This window comes from Maniola hyperantus, chromosome 17 (genome assembly GCF_902806685.2).
Source record: "Maniola hyperantus chromosome 17, iAphHyp1.2, whole genome shotgun sequence".
NCBI classification, from domain to species: domain Eukaryota; kingdom Metazoa; phylum Arthropoda; class Insecta; order Lepidoptera; family Nymphalidae; genus Maniola; species Maniola hyperantus.
Window position 1 is genome coordinate 10,552,508 of NC_048552.1, and position 21,515 is coordinate 10,574,022.

Below are 21,515 nucleotides of genomic sequence, written 5' to 3' on the forward strand. Positions count from 1 at the left end.
TCAAGAAAACCTATAGGGAATTATGAAATTTAGTAGGTAGGTAGGTCTTATAGCACAAGTAAATAAATAAATCTGAAAAACGTGAGTTTGTGAAAAAAAATTACTAAATCATAAATATAGATGGCGCTGTTTTTTTTATTTTTTTTTTTAATTCAGATACAAGTTAGCCCTTGACTGCAATCTCACCTGGTGGTAAGTGATGATGCAGTCTAGGATGAAAGCGGGCTAACCTGGAAGGGGTATGGCAATTTTTATTAAACCCATACCCCTTTGGTTTCTACACGGCATCGTACCGGAACGCTAAATCGCTTGGCGGCACGGCTTTGCCGGTAGGGTGGTAACTAGCCACGGCCGAAGCCTCCCACCAGACCAGACCAGAAATTTAGAAATTATAAAATTCCAAACCCCTGCCAGGAATCGAACCCGGGACCTCCCACTATTAAGACCACAGCGCTCACCACTGCGCCAGGGAGGTCGTCAAAAACGTCGCTGTTGTAGTGTTGCACATAAAAATGTTAAAAATATAGGATCAAGTGGGGTATCATATGAAAGGTCTTAGCCTGAGCATTCTAAAACAGATTTTTATTTATTTTTATGCATCATAGTTTTTGAATTTTCGTAAAAAATGTCGAAAAAATACGACTGTAATACGGAACCCTCGTTGCGCGAGCCTGACTCGCACTTGACTGTTTTTTTACCCTTCGCCAGACTTATTAAGGCAGTATCGATTAACTGTCGCGGGAAAAAGAGTTGGAAAATACGAAATTGCACCTTTACCCCTCTTGGGAACGCCTTACTCCACTTGCCTCTCACATAATTATTACACCTATAGTTCCTCTCTAACTACTTAGGTAAATAAGTTGGTAGGTGTTAGGTAGCTATATTCTTTACTAGCTGATGCCCGCGACTTCATCCGCGTGGAGTTAGGCTTTTTAAAAATCCCATGGGAACTCTTTGATTTTCCGAGATAATAGCCTATGTCACTCTCCAGGTCTTTATCTATATACCCATGCAAAAAATCACGTCAATTCGTTGCACCGTTGCGACGTGATTGAAGGACAAACCAACAAACAAACACACTTTCGCATTTATAATAAGGGTACTGATTGGCCGTGCTGCTTTGTATATCCTTCGCGCGACACTTTGGAAGGCGTCATTAGAGTTGAGGATCTTTTTAAAACCTATGATTTCATCGCAAGTAAACAAATTAGTTAAGGTCTAGCAGTTAATAGGTCTAATGCAAGCTACAATAAAGCTCGCACGCGAAAGGAAATACGAATTAAAGCGAAGCACATTAATGGCGTTGCGTGGAACATCTTGCCGGATGTGGCTCGTTGGCTTGTCTTTGTTCTGTTAAATCTTTGTTGACTTACTTTTATATCAAGTAGCTATTCTTCAAGAGATGCGTTTAGCACATAGGAGAACCTCGCTAGTAGAGGGGCATTAGTGAGTGCCTGTAGTCTTATAAATAAATAAAAATATTTTTTATTCAATTAAACTTTTACCAGTATTTTTGAACCTTCAGATGCAAGGGTGCAAGATTGGGCAGGATTGCAAATACTCAAATACTTTTCTTATACATGGCATAATATAGTATATCAAATCTTTGAAAAGAGCAACCGCCGAGTTTTTTGCTGGTTCTTCTCGGTAGGAACGGCATTTCGAACCAGAGGTAAATTACATATTATTAATTAACGATTCAAAAGTACTTGTAAAAGTTTACTTAGATAAAAATATTCTATTCTTAGACAGATGCAGCTTCATCGAGCGTATAAGATAAATGGTTAGAGTTGCTATTTATTTCTTGAAATTGCTACTAAACTCTTTAGATTTTGCTTAAGAATTAATTCTAAACCATTGACATTTTATTTGTAAACAGAGGCACGTCAAAATGATAGACAAAATACTACAGACGTAACAGATAATATATAGCAGCTAATCCAAAGGTCTTACATGGTGAAATTGATTTTATTATATTTTAGAAGTAAAGTAATTGTAGATTTAAATAGAGTATAATGTGGAATTTTGAAGTGTATAAATTTAAAACTAAAGTTTAATCTCTATTGTCGACTCTATTGAATTTGAGTTTTATATGGTATCATTATACTTATGGAAAGGGTAGCCAAAGGGCTATAAATGGCTCTGCTTTGACGGTAGACATCATTAATTTTCCTATTTTTAATAAGAAGCTGTGACATACCTACAGGTACGAATATTGTTGATTTTATATTTCTATTGTTATACTATGTATGTTGTTTTATGTGTTGGTTAATGTGTAATTTGTTATACATCTGGTATTCCTTTGTAATAGTTTATGCTAATACCCTATGTGGGTTGGATATGTTATGGTAATACCTACCATAGTTGTATCTATTTTTCAATAATTGTGAATAGACACCGCCGAGTTTTTTCTTGCCAGTTCTTTCTCTCGGTAGATATGCTTTTTCGAACTGGCGGTAGATTTTTCTTAAAGGAAATAATAAATTATTTAATGATAAAGCAATAAGTAATGGTAAAGATAAACTTTGATTTGGAGGGAGTTTTTCCCTGAATAAAACAGTTTATTTCCTTATACAATCTTTTATTTTGTCTCCTACCTACAACCACGCCCTAGCTTATTGATAACGAACTAAGGTTTAGACTCTCAGTAGGTTGATTCCTGACTCTATTGTCTCTATACTTCTGAGGCTAATCTAGCATCAGAAGTGGGATACGATATGGCTGAATTGTGCCTTTTCTAATGCAGTTTGTACAAGTTTCAGAAATACCGGCGAATTCGGATGGCTTTGTGAAAAGCCATCAAAGATGTTCCAACAGGCGTTGTGATGACTGACGTCCACGAGAGGTACCACAATGGACATTGGATACTCTAAATCTGGAAATCTTAATATGAAAATATGGTATGAAAAAAAAAGTGAAAGTGAATTAAAACTTTTTTGCAAGACAATTTTTCAGGCAGGTAGGCCTTAGAAAGTTTTATTGCGTAATCATGGACCTATTAATACTCTGTGTAATGTAGTAACACAGTTTCATAGTACCTGTCGTCATTTTATTTGTTTTAAAACTAATTGTATTATAGAAATAAAGATGTGGGTACTAAATAAATAAAATTTTTGCGGGTAATTTTGTGTTCAGTATAGATGTTCTGTTTCAATGACTCAGATTAATGTTTGAAGGTGTTTAATCGCATGATGTCCCAGCTAGTAACACAAATCGATATTACGTAAATTAATGTTAAAAATTTGCAGGTAGTTAGTTGGTATGAAATTTTTATTAAATGATCATACGATAAAATGTGGTTAAATGTCAGACTGACCGAGCGGTGAAAAACTAAAGCAAGTTTGTCAGTAAATATTTACTGATGGTTAATTTGTGTTCTATTTTAATTTCCGTCTGACGTCTAGCCGTATATTTGTAATTTATATGATAGTGATATTGTTGACATTGAATCATTGAATATTGTTTTACGAGTGATGAGTCATCTTACTTTTTTTTTTTAGTTATGTTCTTGAGGCATTTCCTATGTAAGTACTTCGAGAACGAAGTACTTTTCAGGTTGGCCGAATAGATGTATATAATTTATTTATGTGTTACATAATGACAGAAAGAAAAGAAGGAAAAAAAAGAACCAAAAAAAAAAAAGAAAAAAAAAAAAATTTTTTTGTTGTAATTTTGTTTCAAATTAAGAACAATACAGAAATACATATTGCATCATTCGTTAAATATTGATGATTCATTGATCAGAAACGCGATTAGCGTGGCCATTTTTGTAAATTTGCTATTGACTTTGCATCGGAGTTCTCACTCGCGAAACGTAGAGATGAAAGATTTGAGATACCTACCTACAATAATTAAGAAATTTTGTTGGAGTTTATTTTTGTAGTTTTTATATAAGGATAGGTTAGGCTGCTGATGTCTTATCCTGTTGCTATGCCGCTAAGTCTAGTAGCTACTGATTGTTTGATGTCATTGTTTTTTTATAAATACCCACCGTTATGTAATGTGATGTAATGGAGCTGCCAATCCACACTTGGCCAGCGTGGTGGACTATGGTTAAACCTGAAACTTAAATTTAGAATATTGGAATTTAGAGATTATTGACTACCCACTTGTGTTTAATATTTTTTAATGCCGTATTTTGTTGTTTTGTTTGAATAATACTTTTGATTTTTTGACGTTTTTGATGTTTGAAGTGTTTAACTATTTTTGATATTGATTACTTCTTTGACGATCTTTTTAATGTAAATTATTTTTGTGGTATTTTTTGACATTTTAGTTTTTGATACCTACCTTTATGTTTTTATTTACGATCTTTTTGGATTTTTATATTTTATTGTGGAAAAATGTTTTGGTATTTATTTAAAAAGGAAGGTTGTTGGCACATCATTGGATGTGGGAAGCAACAAATGTTTTTGTATAGTCCAAGGCCTGAATTCCTCTGTCGCTGACGTCGGTCGCGTACGTCGGTCGCGCGTACGAATATACGTTGTGTTATATATAGCACCACACTGTGACGCTGACATCAGCGGCGCGCGAGTTGCTACGCGCCGCGTATGGCGCGCGTCGGTCTCGCTCGTCAGCGCCGCGTACGTCGGTCGACTGACGCGCTATAGCACGCTATGAGCGTCCTCACTCTGTTCCCGACCGTCGGCTAAATGGTACGCGCGCGCGTACAGTCGCCATGAATATTGATACCGAACGTGTGATTGCCGAGGTGCGCCTACGTCCTGCATTGTGGGATTTATCTAATGAACTGTACAAAGATCGCGATGCCAGAGCAAAATTTTGGTTACAAGTTTTTGAAGCACTGTTTCCGGATTACAATAATGAGGGCGATGATAAAAAAAAGGAGATCGGTAAGTAAAAGATAATGTGTTTATAATAATTTTATCAGATATACATGTGGAATGCGGGTGGAGTAGCGGGAAGGGAAACATAATTTTTTGTCTTATTCTACCCCGCGTCCCCCAACGTCTTACATTTTACGGGACAGTCGCGCACGAAGTTGCTCCACTATAACTGGCTTATGCTATATCAGGGTTCAAAGGTTCATGAAAAATACACACAAACACTAATTGTACCTACACGTTTAATAATGTCCATACACAAAAGTTTTATGTAGAAACTACAATTTAAAACAAGATACCACACGAATTACAATAAAATCTGTCGTTGCAATCCCAAATCCCAAACACATCCCACGCAATTAGCGTGAGATGTGTAGATGCAATTTCTTAGTAAATATACTGGTTTTGCCATGGCAGAGAACCTTCCGGTGAAATAAAGTAGTTAGCGAATAAGTCTCTTAAAGTATCGCCTGTCCGATTCATAATGTTATAGCTGCTTAGAGAAACATTTTCTAAACCAACAATTGACATAGTATCAATAACATCATATTCATCACGTACTCTTATAAAGTTATGTAATACACAACATGCTTTGACTATTTTGATGCTGTTAATCAATGAAGTCCTCATAGGCCTGTGAAATACTTCAAATTTATTAGACATAATACCAAAAGTAGATTCTATGTAGCGTCTTGCCCTACTAAGGCGGTAGTTGAATATTTTTTTCTTGTGAGTCATATTACTACGAGCGTATGGTCTTAAAATATGACGTGATATTCCAAACGCTGCATCCCCTACAATCATGTAAGGAAACGGTGTCCGGCTGTTATCTACTTGTCTCGGTTCTGGTAGGTTTATTTCGCCGCTTTGTAATTTTGCATACAAGTTACTGTCCCTAAATATTATTGAGTCAGAATCTGTTCCACAAGCACCCACATTAATATACTTAAAACAGTAATTAGCGTCACACATAGCCAACAGAACGATTGAATAATATTTTTTATAATTACTGAATAAACTTCCACTGAATGCAGGGCAAATAATACGGACGTGCTTGCCATCTATCGCTCCAACACAATTTGGAAAATTTGCTCGTGATTCGAAACCCTCAGCGATTCTCAGCCAATCTTCATGTGACGAAGGTAGTCTTAAAGTTTCGTCGTGCAGAACATCCCAAATTTTTGTACACACTTCTGTAACGATTTTGCCAATAGTTGATTCTCCAAGCCGATAGTGGTAATGTAGATCTATGTAGGTATTGCCGGTCGCAAGGAATCTGTAAAATGTAATATGTATTAATTTTACTCTTTTTTCTTATTTTTTATTGTTTCAGAAAAAATTGTGCAGCAACGATGGAAGACTGCAAGAGATGCATATATGCGTTGCAAAAATGTCTTAAAAAATACTCCCTCAGGATCAGGTGGAAGTAAAAAAAAGGTGTATATATATTTTGAAGATATGAAATTTCTTGATAAAAAACACCAAGCTGAAGTTGAGGACTCCATCGGAAGTAATCAGGCTACACCGAGCGCAAGTAATCAGGATACCCAAAGCATATCTTATCAAGACGTGCCAAGTACGTCCAGTCAGGACATACCAAGGAGCACAGGACTTGAAGTAAATACAGAATTACAGAAAAGTGTTGCTCAAGAAAATTCTACAGACTCTGATTTTCGTAATAAACATTCTAATAAAAATCAGCGAAAAAGAAAACAGACCGACACTGATGAATTCGATAAAGAGATGCTAATGATGTTCAAAGATAATGCCAAACTTTTTAAAAATGATGACATGAATTTTTTCATGTCTCTCCTGCCAATAACAGAAAAGTTTACAACGCATCAAAAATTGATTTTCCGTACAGAAATGCTCAAAAAAGCAATGGAAATTAGTAATATACACAATCCATATGAAATAACCAGTAGACCGAATTCTTCAGATTCGTATTTTTCTCCACAGTCTGAATCGATTTTACACAGTCAAGATCCGATCAACGTACAGGAATATGAAACTTTCCCTGATATATCAAATACCGTTTCACAAGAATGTGTGATGTACGAAGTACGTCCCACTACTTCTTATACATCAAACTCCGGATCCCAAATTATTTCTCAAGGATACCAAACCATCCATGGCATTACTAGGAAAGCCAACGAAGACAAGTAAAATGTGTCCTTCAACAAAATAAATAACTACTTATTATTTTTTACAAAAAATAATAAAAAGGTTATATAAAAATGTGTTGTTTTCTTTCTTATTATTATATTCCAATGATAGATTGATATAATGTAACTCACCTCAATGTAACAGCAAGTCGTTCCACTGGAGGTATAATTTCTCGATATATGGAGCAGTGTTTCAGGTGATTTTCTAACTTTGATAACAGTTCATCAAAAGTTTTTACTCTCATTCTAAAATAATTAAAGAACTTTTCCTCGTCCTGACGTAGCTTTTCAAATAATGTAGAAAATTCACCATTCGTCACCCTATCAGCAACAATTGGGTGAATGTGATATCTTTTTCTACATTGACGCCGTCTCCGCTTGCGTAAGTATGTTGCAGCAACTAAACAATTTATAAACGGGTTCATAATTATCCCAAATCCACTTGGAGACGCCTGTACCGTGGAGCGGTCGGTATCGCACTACGGATGTTTTCATTGGCGCTGATGGCCAGCGCGCTACGCGACTGACGGTACGCGACCGACGTCAGCGACAGAGGAATTCAGGCCCAAGGACTGATTGCAGATAGACAAAAAGAGATTGAATAGAAAATATTTTTGAAAGTAAATACCTAACGATAATTAGATAAGTTTACTCTTTGATTATTTTTACTTCTTCTAACATAGTAGTTAGTTTTGTTTTGATATATCTTACATATAATTACTTTTTATATACCTACCCTTTGTTTTTGACTTTGGTACTTTAGGAGTAAGAGTCGATGGTATTTTATTATTTTTTTTGCAAAATTACTAACTTGAAATTGAAAAAAAGTTCTTATGATTTAACTTATTTTGAAATATTAATATTTTTGTAACTTTTTCATTTTGATGGTTCTTTTTTATGAAACATATTATTTTAAATTCTGATAATTTACAATTTGTTCAGTTGCAATTTTTCTTTGTTTAATATTCATCTCTATATTTTATTGGAATTTATTTAAAACTTTGATCAAATGTTCGATCAATGGAAAAATTGTATAGTGATATATGGATCAAAACCAATGGTGTTAAGGGACAATTTTATGATGGTTTACGATGTTGCCTTAAACCAATGGTGTTGAAGGATATTTTGTAGATGATACTTTAAAACGTTGGAACCAACGGTGTTGAAAAGTATTTTTATAATATCGCTTTAATACCAGTGGTGTTAAAAATATTTTTTGATATTGGTTTAAAACCAATGGGGTTAAAGGATATCTTGTTTGGAAACATTTATGTGCTGTGGCGAGAAAAATATTTCTTGTATTTTTGAGAGTAAACTGTGTGGTAATTTTGTATGTCACACACATGTTTAAAATGTTTTTTTAAATTTTGTTGGAAGCCACAGACATGTTGTTTGAAAAAAAAAAAAAAATGTTTTGATGTTGTTAAAAATTTACTTTACGAATTGTTTGTTTTTATTTTGTTGCTTCGAGAACGAAGCAATTGTCAGTTTGGCCGTATAAGATAAATGGTTAGAGTTGCTATTTATTTCTTGAAATTGCTACTAAACTCTTTAGATTTTGCTTAAGAATTAATTCTAAACCATTGACATTTTATTTGTAAACAGAGGCACGTCAAAATGATAGACAAAATACTACAGACGTAACAGATAATATATAGCAGCTAATCCAAAGGTCTTACATGGTGAAATTGATTTTATTATATTTTAGAAGTAAAGTAATTGTAGATTTAAATAGAGTATAATGTGGAATTTTGAAGTGTATAAATTTAAAACTAAAGTTTAATCTCTATTGTCGACTCTATTGAATTTGAGTTTTATATGGTATCATTATACTTATGGAAAGGGTAGCCAAAGGGCTATAAATGGCTCTGCTTTGACGGTAGACATCATTAATTTTCCTATTTTTAATAAGAAGCTGTGACATACCTACAGGTACGAATATTGTTGATTTTATATTTCTATTGTTATACTATGTATGTTGTTTTATGTGTTGGTTAATGTGTAATTTGTTATACATCTGGTATTCCTTTGTAATAGTTTATGCTAATACCCTATGTGGGTTGGATATGTTATGGTAATACCTACCATAGTTGTATCTATTTTTCAATAATTGTGAATAGACACCGCCGAGTTTTTTCTTGCCAGTTCTTTCTCTCGGTAGATATGCTTTTTCGAACTGGCGGTAGATTTTTCTTAAAGGAAATAATAAATTATTTAATGATAAAGCAATAAGTAATGGTAAAGATAAACTTTGATTTGGAGGGAGTTTTTCCCTGAATAAAACAGTTTATTTCCTTATACAATCTTTTATTTTGTCTCCTACCTACAACCACGCCCTAGCTTATTGATAACGAACTAAGGTTTAGACTCTCAGTAGGTTGATTCCTGACTCTATTGTCTCTATACTTCTGAGGCTAATCTAGCAAGCGCAACAATAAAGTCTTGTAGACGGGTACGACCTTCCGTATGAGAATAATTAAGACATACACAAAGAGAAAGAGACAAGATATTCACAAAGAGAAACAGAAAAGAGTGAGAGAATTCAAGAGAGTCAAATATCGTGTCTGCATACGATACATGGATAGTTTTACCTACTGCATTAAATTATAAATAGTTCATTTATTTGGTTATAATTGGCGTACCTATACTGATTTCCTAGTACTTAGAGAAGAGTTAGTTTGGTAGGTATTTAAGTAATAAAGGTAACCTCCCCTTCAAATTAAAGGTATAGATATAATAATATAATCGTTTCAAGAAACACACATAACTAATACTTAATCCTTTACAAACATCTTCGCACTATTTGCCGAACCGATGTCAACTAACCAAATAATCATCAGGATCCCAAACATCCATTTTATGAAGACCTGTCACATTTTAAATTCCCGAAGTTTACATTCGAAATCGGGCACGATAAGGGGCTCCAGTAATTTGGTGGTAACAAATAGGGGAAGGAAAACAAATTAATCAGAGGTCCAATTTCGTGGAACAATGGAGGGGAGGTAGGTAGTCAGTCAGTAGGCAGGAATGACTGGATTTTGTTATTGCTCTGAGGTCGTGTGGTGACAAATAGTTAATGATTTGTAACTGTTAGAATGGTACCGTGTAATATTCTTGATTAGGTTCTGAGTGACTTGTCAGACATATTTTAGGGGAGTGCCCAACAGCGGTAGGTAAAGATTGTGGCCTCACAAAGTTAATGCCAGTTTTCACTAAACCTAGGAGTCGCCTAAATCGAATGCCTAAGTATTTAGAAGATGCCTAGAGAAAAAAAACGATTCACCAACTCTTAGGCGATGACTAACAACCTTAGGTGCCACCTAAAGCTACGACAGCGATTCGCCGGTGCTTAACGCTAGGCAACTCCTCATAATGACTGTGGCAACTCCTAAATTGACAGATTTAAAATGACAGTCCTTATGAAAATCTTGGCATTCATTGCCATACTCATCCTTATACTCATCTCAACCCAATGCTGTCTCACAACTGAGAAAGGGTCTCCTCTCAAAATGAGAAGAGCTTAGGACATAGTCCACCACGCTAGCCAAGTGGCAGTTGGCAGACTTCACATACCTTTGAGAACCTAATGCGGATTGTGAAACTAACACACCTTTGAGAACAATATGGAGAATTCTCAGGTATGCAGGTTTTCTCACGATGTTACAAACATTACATATTGTAGACAACCCTATCGTTGTGTACAATATTAAGATAACGTCCCAAAGGGCCTTGTTACCCATCCTTTAATTACTAACACTAGATGTGTTCGTAAATAGACGACGGGAGTTATTTGCTCGCGAGTACAACCTTGTCGCATTAAGCTGAATCATTGGTGCCCTGAGTCCTTGTCACTTCCTCTCCTAATGATATAAGGTGACAAAGATACAGTTCCAAAATATTATTGCACAGTTAACTGCGCGTTCTATAATAGTCAATTCGATTGGGACGAAGACGTGGCGTGAGCACATATTGTCTCCTCCATAGATTAAGTAACTTGCGTTGATCGTCGAGATGTTTATTGAAAATAATCTAGATGGATGCCCGTGACGTTCTTATCCGCATGGATTAGGTTTTTCACGAGAGAACTTTTTGATTTTCCCGTTTGAAAAGTAGCCTATGTCGGTAAAAGGAGTCTACAGTACCCGGCAGGAAATATTGTACATCGACCTTTAGAACTACAGTCCGTTCACAGTTATTTTACCTCTGACGTTATATTTGGCACCATTGCAAATCACACAATAATAAACCCTAAGCTCTAAGGAATAAAGCAAACAAAGCAATGGTGCCAGCATGAGGTCAGGGGAAAAGTTATAGTGAACGGACTGTAGCTACCTGTTAATGTTAGTTCTATGATTTTACGTTGTCTACTGTTAACATGCCCCCTTTCTGCCCGAGATTAAAAGATGTCCGCATTCCGGCTTCGAAAAACTTGTCGTTTTATTATCTCTTTTGCATATCTTGGGAACAGCTTATCAACGTCCTCCCCCATTGGTAGGAAAGCACTTAGATAAGGTTACAGATGCATATCAGAATCTTGAGTTTCCCAAGATTTTCCGCAAACAAGGGCCGCGTCGGTGTAAATTACTGACTTGCACAAGTCGGCGACGTTTTTGGGGTTGTTTTTGGCAATTCGCTGTCAACGGGTTAATTTAGGGAGTTCTTTTGACTTGTTCGAATTTATCTTTTAGACTTCTGAGTTGATTTATGAGTTTATCTACTAAATTTTTTTTGGCAAGGAAAAACTTTTAGCAAATTCTAGAATTTTGATGTAAGTAAGTATTAGGTATATCTACCTATATCATTATCTACTTTACTGATACGTTTATTGTCAGCTTCTGTAAAAGTTGACATTATTTAAATTTTACATGAATATTCAAAAATGATTCATTTATTTTATTTGAAGACTATTTTTCAGGCTGTTTCGAGCATTTTCCTATAAGTTAATAATAATAACAGTTTTTATTCCTATTTTCGGGTAGGTACTCCAACAAATAAATTACTGTAGATTTAATAAAGTAAGTCTCACTCGATATCGAAGCCGGTCCTAATCCACACAAAATGAAATAAGCCCTGCACAGCTGGGCGGAGTCAGGGTCACTCCTGATTTATTTGGACCCGAAGACCCGGGATTACACGGATACTCTTACTTGCAGGCTCTGAATTAGGGCAATATAATTTTCTGCCATATCCATACCAATCACACTAATATTATAAAGACGAAAATTTGTGTGCGTGTGTGTGTGTATGTTTGTTATTCTTTCATGAAAAACTACTGGACGGACATGACTGGGAATGGGAAAGTCAAAGTCTACAGGAAAAAAAAATTACCAAGTGCCCATGATGACCATCGTAAATCGTATTTAATGGCTGCCATTTTGAAATTTTTATTATTAGTTGTTAGAGCGGCAACTGAAATATACACTCTGTGAAAATTTCAACTCTCTATCTACCTTCTTCTTTTTCGCGATTCGACGGTCAACTCAAACATGGGCAGCCCAAAACGATTGCAGCAACCGCGATAGCTCGGTCTTAGAGGTAGCCATCGGTCGTGGTGAAAAGATTAGTACGGTTTACGAGATACAGTCCGCTGACAGACAGACAGGCGGACAAACGGTTGGACGGACAACGGAGACCTAGTAATAGGGTCCCGACTCCCGCTTGCAATTTCCGGGTACGAAACCCTAAACATCGCAAGGCATCGCTCAGTCACTTATCATTTTCTTGCGCCCCGTTTAACATCACCAGATGTCCATAATTACTTCAACAAAGCGGCCGGTGACAATAAATTAGCCAACATTGCAGACGTTTTGACCAAATCGCGTGTCAATCGGGGATTATCCGGGACAATTGCTCGTAATCCCGCATCCCAGTATTTATGGCGCCCTGGTCATCCCGCCCTATAAGTCAGTTGTGATTAAATTGTTTGCAATAATTAAATCATTGTGTCTACGAGTACGAGTGTCTCTTTATTTATCAGTTTCCTTTGCATTTCATTTAAGTATTTTCTTTTTTTTATCTATAAGTTGCGGCATAGGAACCGATTATATTATGGACTGACTGATCTATCAACGCACAGCTCAAACTACTGGACGGATCGGGCTGAAATTTGGCATGCAGATAGCTATTATGATGTGGGCATCCGCTAAGAAAGGATTTTTGAAAATTCTACCCCTAAGGGGGTGAAATAAGGGTTTGAAATTTGTGTAGTCCACGCGGACGAAGTTGCGAGCATAAGCTAGTATGCAATAATTCACCCGGTGGTACACAGCTCGCCCGGGCCGGATCGCGCACAATAAATTCTTCACGGTGATTAGTAAACTAAGTTAGCTCGCTTCCATCTGAAGCCTGCTATACCTCTCTCGAGTTAGCCCGCTTCCATCAGGTGAGATCGCAGTCAAGGGCTAGCTTGTCACGGAATAAAAAAATGGAGTCCACAAAGTCCGATATCCCAATTAGCTAAGTGAACTCTAATGATAGATTAGCGGTCTCCACAGCCACCTGAGCGGGCGCGGGCGAAATATGCAATAATTCACCCGGTGGTACACAACTCACCCAGCCCGGATCGCGCACAATAAATTCGTCACGGTGATTAGTAAGCTATGGTCTATGGTAGGATTACTATGGAGTGTGCTTGAATAATAATAATAATTTTCAAGGCCCATCCGTTTAACCCATTTTACGAAATTTAGTACACAGTTAGCTTGCATCCCGGGGAAAGACAGACGTCCCGGAAAATCAAAGAGTTTTTCGAAATTCGGATTTTCGAAAAAGCCGGGATGCAAGCTATGTCTGTACCCGGATGGGCCGTGAAAAACTAGCAGACAGATAGATATATTATATCTAATACTTACTCCTATTTACTACTGAATACTAATAGATATCTTTTAAAAATAATTCAACTGTTTTATATAATTAGTATATTTATTTACCTACATATCAAATTCATTAGTGAATTACTGTAAACTTACAAATTATAAGAAATTTACGATTTTCAAGAAGTTGAGGTTTAAAGAGTCAGATTTAATTTCTTATCCACGATTGAGGTTTGTTTAATGGCACTGTCATCTGATGCTTTTCCCTTTATAATAAACTCTCTTGTATGTATTGTTTTATTATTTTTTGAATTACTATTTACAGTACATGAATCAGTAGTTTTTCTTACTGAGTTATTATTAGGATATTTACCTGATACAACTTTTGGTATCTTACTTGGTTTTCTTGTTGTTCCTTTAAAGCTAGTAATTCCCACTTTTATTGAATTCTGTGGCCTTTCTATCAGTATTCTTAGCATGGGCTGATCGGAAGTTCTAAGTTCACAATGTTCCTTACTGTTGGCTCTAATTTTATTGGTCTCGACAATGGCTCCTTTCTGTTTTTTGGATATTGTATTCGCCTGCGAAAACATAACAGTTTTACTTGGAGTTTTCTTTTCATTAAGCTTTCCACGTTTTGCTCTGGGTTCGTTTTGCGTTACTTTACTTTTTTCTTCATTTTGAATATCTTTTATGCAAGCTACACTAAGACGATCCTTGGTTATCTTTTGATTATTCTGGATAGTATCATTTTTACCATTTGATTTGTATTTATCTAATAATTCTATATTTTCTTGTGAATATGTAATTTCTTTGATAGTCTTTTCACTGTTCTGTATAAGTGTGACGGTTTTGGCCAGTTTTAGGTCTTTTATTTTTTCAGCATTTGTTTTTACTACACTTTTGGTCTTCCTCGATTCTGTGTTTGTATTAGAATTTTCAATCAAATTACTAGTTGTATTCAATTCTAGAACATTTTTTCTTATAGCCGATTTTGAAAGTACTTCATTGACTAAAGTCATACGATCATAATTTGAGAAATTACTTTCAGACGATCTATTATTACTGGATTTGGTTAATTGCACATACTTGGAAACAATAGAAGGAAATTGAACGTCCACTTCTAAATTCGTTGTTTTTGGTTGGACGTAAAGCTTTAGCCCATGCTTTGGTTGCTTAGGAGTTAATATTTTGTTTTTACGTCTGTGGATGTGGTTTATATTTTGTTTTTGCTTGTCTATTTTATTAAGATTACATTTGCTCATACTTTCTATAGATTTTCGTAATCTCTGGATACATTTGTTGTTTTTATTTTTTTCTATTTTCTTCTTTCTTAAACACATTGTATAGATTATAGTGGGAATACACCAAACTAGTTCTAGTATTAATATTAAAGCTACAATGAGGAACCTTTTCGAAGTAGGTGTCATAGGGTCTCGCAGTAAATGTTCTTTTAAATTATCTATTTGTTCACTGCAAAATCGTTTGGTTGAATTCATCAGACTGAGGATACTTCCGAAAGCCGCGTACAACTTATCATCATTCAAATGTGGAGCTACCTCATACGAGAGCCAATTCTGAAATCTCTTATAGAAATCATCTACTTGGGGAAATTCAGATTGTATACACTTGTCAGCGACGGTATAATACTTCAGTAATGATGACGAAGAACTTGGGGAAGATAGTGAAACAATTGATTGATTTACCAGTGGTAAAAACATAGTTGGTGGATCTGTGTCCCAATTTATATAAGGCATTGGAATTTTTATACCTGCATCAGTATTTTCGTAGTACGCTAACTGTTGGCACGGCTTGTCAATGTTTCTGGTGGAAGAAGAGGGTAGAGAAATTATATTTATTGCGACGGAATTTAATAAATTTTTATTTGGGCTGCGCCACCCACGTCCGTCTGTTTTTAAACTTCTTTTGATATCTTCATACGCTTTAAAGATTTTAAGAGAGCTGTCTAAAGACACAGTTCCTCCATAATATGCGTATTTAGTAATTGGTAAAACCCATATTTTGAGGTATCCTCCTAGAGCATCTGATAGCGCTACATCCATAACGTTACGTATGGAGAGATATTTGGTTTCGCGTTTGACTATCTTGTATGAGTTTTCGAAGTAATTCAGTAAATTGGTTATATACTCTTCATTTATACTGCCTGTTAGCTGTGAGGATGATATAACATCCTGGAAGTACTTGCGGGCTTGTAATAATGCTATGCTTGCTTTACTCCAGTTCCTTTTGTTCAGATCTGAGGGTGCAAAGAGGACAGTTCCGACATTAGGTGAACCTGAATTTGGTATATAATGCGCTAGAGTATCGGACACCATTGTAATAATAATGATTGCATTCATTGCATCAATTGGGTGTAAATTGAATAAGTACAAAATAAACTTTTATAAAACAGAATAACTCAACCAAAGTCAAAGTCTACAAAATGTCAAACTATGTCATAGAGTCATAGTAACTGCCAATTGCATAGTAATTGGCATTATATTTTAAAATGCTTTTAATTTTTTTTCTGGGATTCCAAGGATTATTAATTTTATATAGCAAATCTTTGTTATTTTAAAACCCACGACTACTGCTCTATCTGGTGTAAGTAGGTCTGGTATAATAAAATATAAAAGATGTCTAAGAAGCTACTCTGAGATGCTATGATGCTATATAGCTAAGTTATGCAAAAAACCACATCAGAAGCCGTCCAGCCCTTTTATACCACACGCCATCATCTCCGTTTCTCTGTTCCTTAGGGTACTCTCCGAAATATATCAAAGTCAAAGTCAAATCATTTATTCAAAATAGGTAATAAATTACTCTTATTGATTGTCTGGTATAGTGTTAGATTTGTAAGATATAGTGGTGATAATTATAACGCAAACTTAAAACTAAAGCTATGAGGGTTCCAAACGCGCCCGTATCCTATAGAATACCGACAGACAGGTAGGTAAAAGTGAGACTTAAATATTCTGTATCCATACTTACCCACCCTGTTCTCGAATGATTACCACACGTGTCATTTGTCGGCTCGCGGGGCTTCAGGTGCGGGCGTAAATCAGAGCAGCCCCCGCAAATTGTTTAATTAAACACGGATCTTCGTATGATCATGACAACATACTCTAAATTGATGTAGACTTTATGTTTGAGTAAGAAGTGAAGCGAAGCTTCTTAACTGAATGTTTGAAAGTTTGGCGCGGTAACAATCAGATAAGAATAAGAAGAATCAGTGATGACTGATGACCTACCGAAGCTTGGGGACATCGTGATTCGTTAGGTTAACGAATGCTACATCTGGGTTTGAGGTAGGCTGCTTTAACATCTCTCTGGTCATTCACTCTAGTGAAATTCGAATAGGTATACCTACAAAGTAAAGATAGCTATACCGTATACGTAAGTTAAATTAAATCGTCACCAAAGCTTTCCGGTGCAAAGTTTCTTTGTGTAGTGCAAAATTTCGGTTCTCCTAACGGATTTCCTCATTTGTGATTTGATCGTGACGTCGAAGCATAGCTTTCTACATCGTAATTAAATTCGATCAAATATTTATTATATTGTTCTTTATTTTGAAATAAACTAAAATTAAATGCAGATTTCATGACTCGAAACTAAATTCGCAAGCATTTTTCAACAATCATCGATCAATTTGCATTACGAAAAAAAAACTTCAATTAAATTCATTAAATACACCTATTTCATTTTAATTAGCAACATCGCCACGTTAGAAATTCCATCGTTTAATTTGTGACCGGGTCAAAGATATTTACACTGAAAGAGCGGCTTTTGAGGTTCATTCTTTTAGTTAGTTTTATGACGTAGTTAGTATGACAGTCGAGTCTGTTTCTTACACAAATGCCGTTGGGTGTACAGACATGTACTACAAAACATGATCTATTTGAAAGAAAGAAGAAGAAAAAAGAAATGGTGTGAAATTCGGTGCATTGGCAGGATAGGGTCTGTGATTTGTTCTATAGCGGTAGTTTATGGGGCTAGAATTAATTATTAAAGAGAATAATTTAAAAATCAAGATTTTTTTATTTTTGACATAATTAATAATTATTAACGTTACGCTGTACGGAAAGCGAATAATGACCTAACAATGCGTAAACGACAAATATTTTTGAATTTTTTAACATAACGTATTTTTAACGTAATTTCTTGGAAAATAAATAATAATGAATATAGAATTCTAGCCCCATAAACTACCGCTATACAAATAATTTGATGACTACTTCCGGTACTCGGAGTGCCTCCTAATTTTTTTAATACTTAGTTTTAAGTTTCCCCTTGTGTCGCCAGTCCCCACTAACTGCCAATTTTTATTTTCAATAGGACTTTTTTAGCATTTTCCTATCTGTTACTACCGTGACGTTGAAATATCTCACTATATGTGACCGGGTCATTTGTCATCATACAGCGCCTCCAATTAACGCGTGACAAGACACGCGAGCGTGACAAATGGTCACGTTGTCACGCCATCAATGAGAACTACTATAACTGTACGTTTAATTAATTTAAATTCTTATGGGGTCCTTTGTCTGGCAATCAAAACTTACAAAGTTATATTAAATTCTGTCACTAGTGTTAAGTATATTGTGTAACAGAACTGTCGTAGAGCCGACGGCCGCTGGGGCAGACGTATGCTGGAGTATAGACCGCGCAGCAGAAAGCGCAGTGTGGAACGACCTCCAACTCGCTGGACTAATGACTTTAAGAAGATAGCGGGAAATGAGTCATGAGTGGATGAGGACCTTGCGTGCGTGGCGACAAGCGCAGTGTGGAACGACCCGCTCAACTAATGACCTTAGGAAGGTAGCGAGAAATGGATGGATGAGGACCTTGAGTGGTGACTCTCCGGAAGGCCTATGTCCAGCAGTGGGCGCAAACAGGCTGATTGATTGATTAGTTGATATTATTATCACTACCCTTATTATAAATGCGAAAGTGTGTTTGTTTGTTGGTTTGCTGGTTTATCTCGGAAAATCAAAGAGTTCCCAAGGGATTTTTTAAGATCTAAATCCACGCATATGAAGTCGCGGGCATCAGCTAGTAATACTATAATTTAACCCTTTACGCATAAGACGTATAGATTTAAGGCTGTTTACACACTGTGGCCACAAAGCCGCAGCAATCAAGGCATTACCATTATCACATAATCTCGATAACCCTTTCATTGTGTTGTGTATTACTTAATACGCCACGGCCCCTAATGACGAAACACAATACTGTTGTGTTAATGGGTTATAGAGTTTAGACATACACAATGTTCAATCAGTGTCTCTCATGTTTATTGACTAGATGATGCCCGCGACTTCGTCCGCGTGGATTTAGGTTTTTAAAAATCCCATGGGAACTCTTTAATTTTCCGGGATAAAAAGTAGCCTATGTCCAAGACCCCGGGATTTACGCTAACTCTGTACCAAATTTCATCACATTCTGTTGGGCCTTGAAAAGCTAGCAGACAGACAGACAAATAATATCATCTTACAAATCCAACAACCGACCATCAAAAATTGTAATTTATTACCTATTTTAAATAAATTATTTGACTTTGACTTTGAACACTAGATTATTACGGCTTTTAAAAGTTAATTTGGCGATTGTAAAATCAACCCTAAGACAACTTTTACTAAGAAAAGCTTATCAAGAACATTATATTTTTACATTAACTTTCTAAAAGTGAAACTACAATAGATAAACCATTACTTGAGCAGCACTTCAAGAGTAATTTCATGGTATCTTAGTAGTAATTAGTAGTGCGTTGTGATTTATAGTGGATGGGGCAGATTTATTGCCTTTTAGCCAATGCCCTTATGATTAGTGTCGAAGATGCTGCGAGTGTTCATTGATGTAGAAAAGAAAAGTTAACTGGATGTGGCTTCTGTTTTTTTGTTGTCGAGGCATTTGATGAATCCATGGTAATATTATAAATGCGAAAGTGTGTCTGTCTGTCTGCTAGCTTTTCACGGGCCAAAAGTTCAATAGATTTTGATGAAATTTGATAAAGAGCTAGCTTATATCCCGGGAAAGGACGTAGACTACGTAAAAAAGAAATGCTTTCTGATGTCAGAAATTTTCCGTGAAAATATCTACCCAACCATTAATTATTTCATTATTTTAAGCGCTGAAGACTACAATCGATTTAGAAAGCAGATTCTACTGATAAGATCAGGCAAGTTACTCTTTTCAATTAACATTACTTAAGTTGCAATCTTGCCAATAATCTTGTTATATACTCGTGCCTATTTAAAGTCATAATTATGTGCAAGACAACGCGTGTTATCTTTTAACTACTAATCAGAGCTGACATGTACTTATTGCTTACGAATCAGTCATTTTAGCGAATTTTCTAAAATCTTTTATTTAAAAGCTTTTACATTGCCGAATGCCAGCCTTATCGTACCTTTAAATACAATAATATTTTACAATAATGTTACTTACTCTGTAATAATCTGAATACATTGCAAGCTCCGTCTGAGTTTGGGTTGGCTAATAAAGACACCAACTTGCAACCTGTACAGATTCTATCAAACGGCCTCTAAATACCTGTTTAAAATCGTACGCAATTCAACCAAAAAAATTATGTACATTGTCTAGACTAGGCACATTATTTAGGCTAGATGTTTTCCCCATAAGATTTTTGTACAGTAAATACTAAATTTTTTTGCTTGGCGCTTCTAGTAGAACAGCTTTAGGTCCGCAACCACCTTTTGTCTGTCCGTAGAAGCTCTCAAAGTAATGGGGATGATCATTAATATTTAACGCGGCAGATAGGAATTCATTTATATTTATAATCTCGCCCGGATTCGCTCGTGTTTTGCCAAAGTGGTGTTAACGGATTAACCAGGTTTGCATAATGTTTATGTAATCTTCATTGAAAAGCAAAAGATAAGAAATCCTACGTGCGATTTCCGGTTGGATCTTCAAGATGTTTTCTTGGCCAATATTGGCCAATGCCTGAAGATAAGAAAGTCTTCGAATTGTGCGTGTTGCCAGCTGCCATGATATAGGTACCTATACAGATTCGAGACATGGTTGCTAACTACACGGGTTCATAAGAAAGCTCAAGAGTCAGTCAGCGGGTGATGGAGAAGCTTATTAAGTAAAGTCTACATGAACAAATCAGCCTAAATAGTTCAACCGGTAAAGGAGTGGACCGAAAACCGAAAGGTCGACGGTTCAAACCCCGCCCGTTGCAATATTGTCGTACCTACTCCTAGCACAAGCCTGACGTTTAGTTGGAAAGGAAAGGGGAATATTTGTCATTTAAGATGGCTAATATTCTTTAAAAAAAAAAACAAATAAGGAGATCCATAGAAGAACCAGATAAATAAACGACATAGTTTAAAGGGTTGCGAAGTAGTTATGGGCGAGGCACATAGTTCGATGACCCAATTACCTAGTAAGTCAGGTAGTTAGCAGTAGAATTTTTCGTTCTGTACCTACGTACTTATCTAACACTAGAACCATTGATGAGACGGTGTCATGTTCGAAACGCAAGAGTCGAGAACAGAACAAAAGTTTATTTAGCGATAATACCTTCTACTTATAAATAAATAAATGATAAATAAGTAGTACCTAAGTAATAAAACAAATCACAGCACGACATTTTCTGATCTCCACACCACCGCTAAGTAAGTAGGTACGGGGAGCGATTCGATCTGTGATGATTGACAGCTAATAACCGT

General features: G+C 35.9%; 3 protein-coding genes across 3 annotated transcripts; 1 reads left to right on the forward strand and 2 right to left on the reverse strand.

Annotated features, from left to right (window-relative positions):
- Positions 1–4,435: 4,435 nt before the first annotated feature.
- Positions 4,436–7,151, forward strand: LOC138403460 (uncharacterized). Its single transcript, XM_069504063.1, has 2 exons — positions 4,436–4,856; positions 6,181–7,151. The coding sequence occupies exons 1-2, from the start codon at positions 4,682–4,684 to the stop codon at positions 7,011–7,013; spliced, it is 1,008 nt and encodes a 335-aa protein (XP_069360164.1). The 5' UTR covers positions 4,436–4,681; the 3' UTR covers positions 7,014–7,151.
- On the reverse strand, positions 5,072–7,437 carry LOC117990116 (uncharacterized). The gene is made up of 2 exons (XM_034977566.2): positions 7,145–7,437; positions 5,072–6,123 (listed from the first exon to the last, which is right to left on the reverse strand). The coding sequence occupies exons 1-2, from the start codon at positions 7,435–7,437 to the stop codon at positions 5,235–5,237; spliced, it is 1,182 nt and encodes a 393-aa protein (XP_034833457.1). The 3' UTR covers positions 5,072–5,234.
- Positions 7,438–14,018: 6,581 nt separating this feature from the next.
- LOC117990263 (uncharacterized) lies at positions 14,019–16,253 on the reverse strand. The gene has a single exon (XM_034977727.2). It carries the CDS (start codon positions 16,182–16,184, stop codon positions 14,019–14,021), a length of 2,166 nt encoding a protein of 721 aa, XP_034833618.2. The 5' UTR covers positions 16,185–16,253.
- Positions 16,254–21,515: the final 5,262 nt, after the last annotated feature.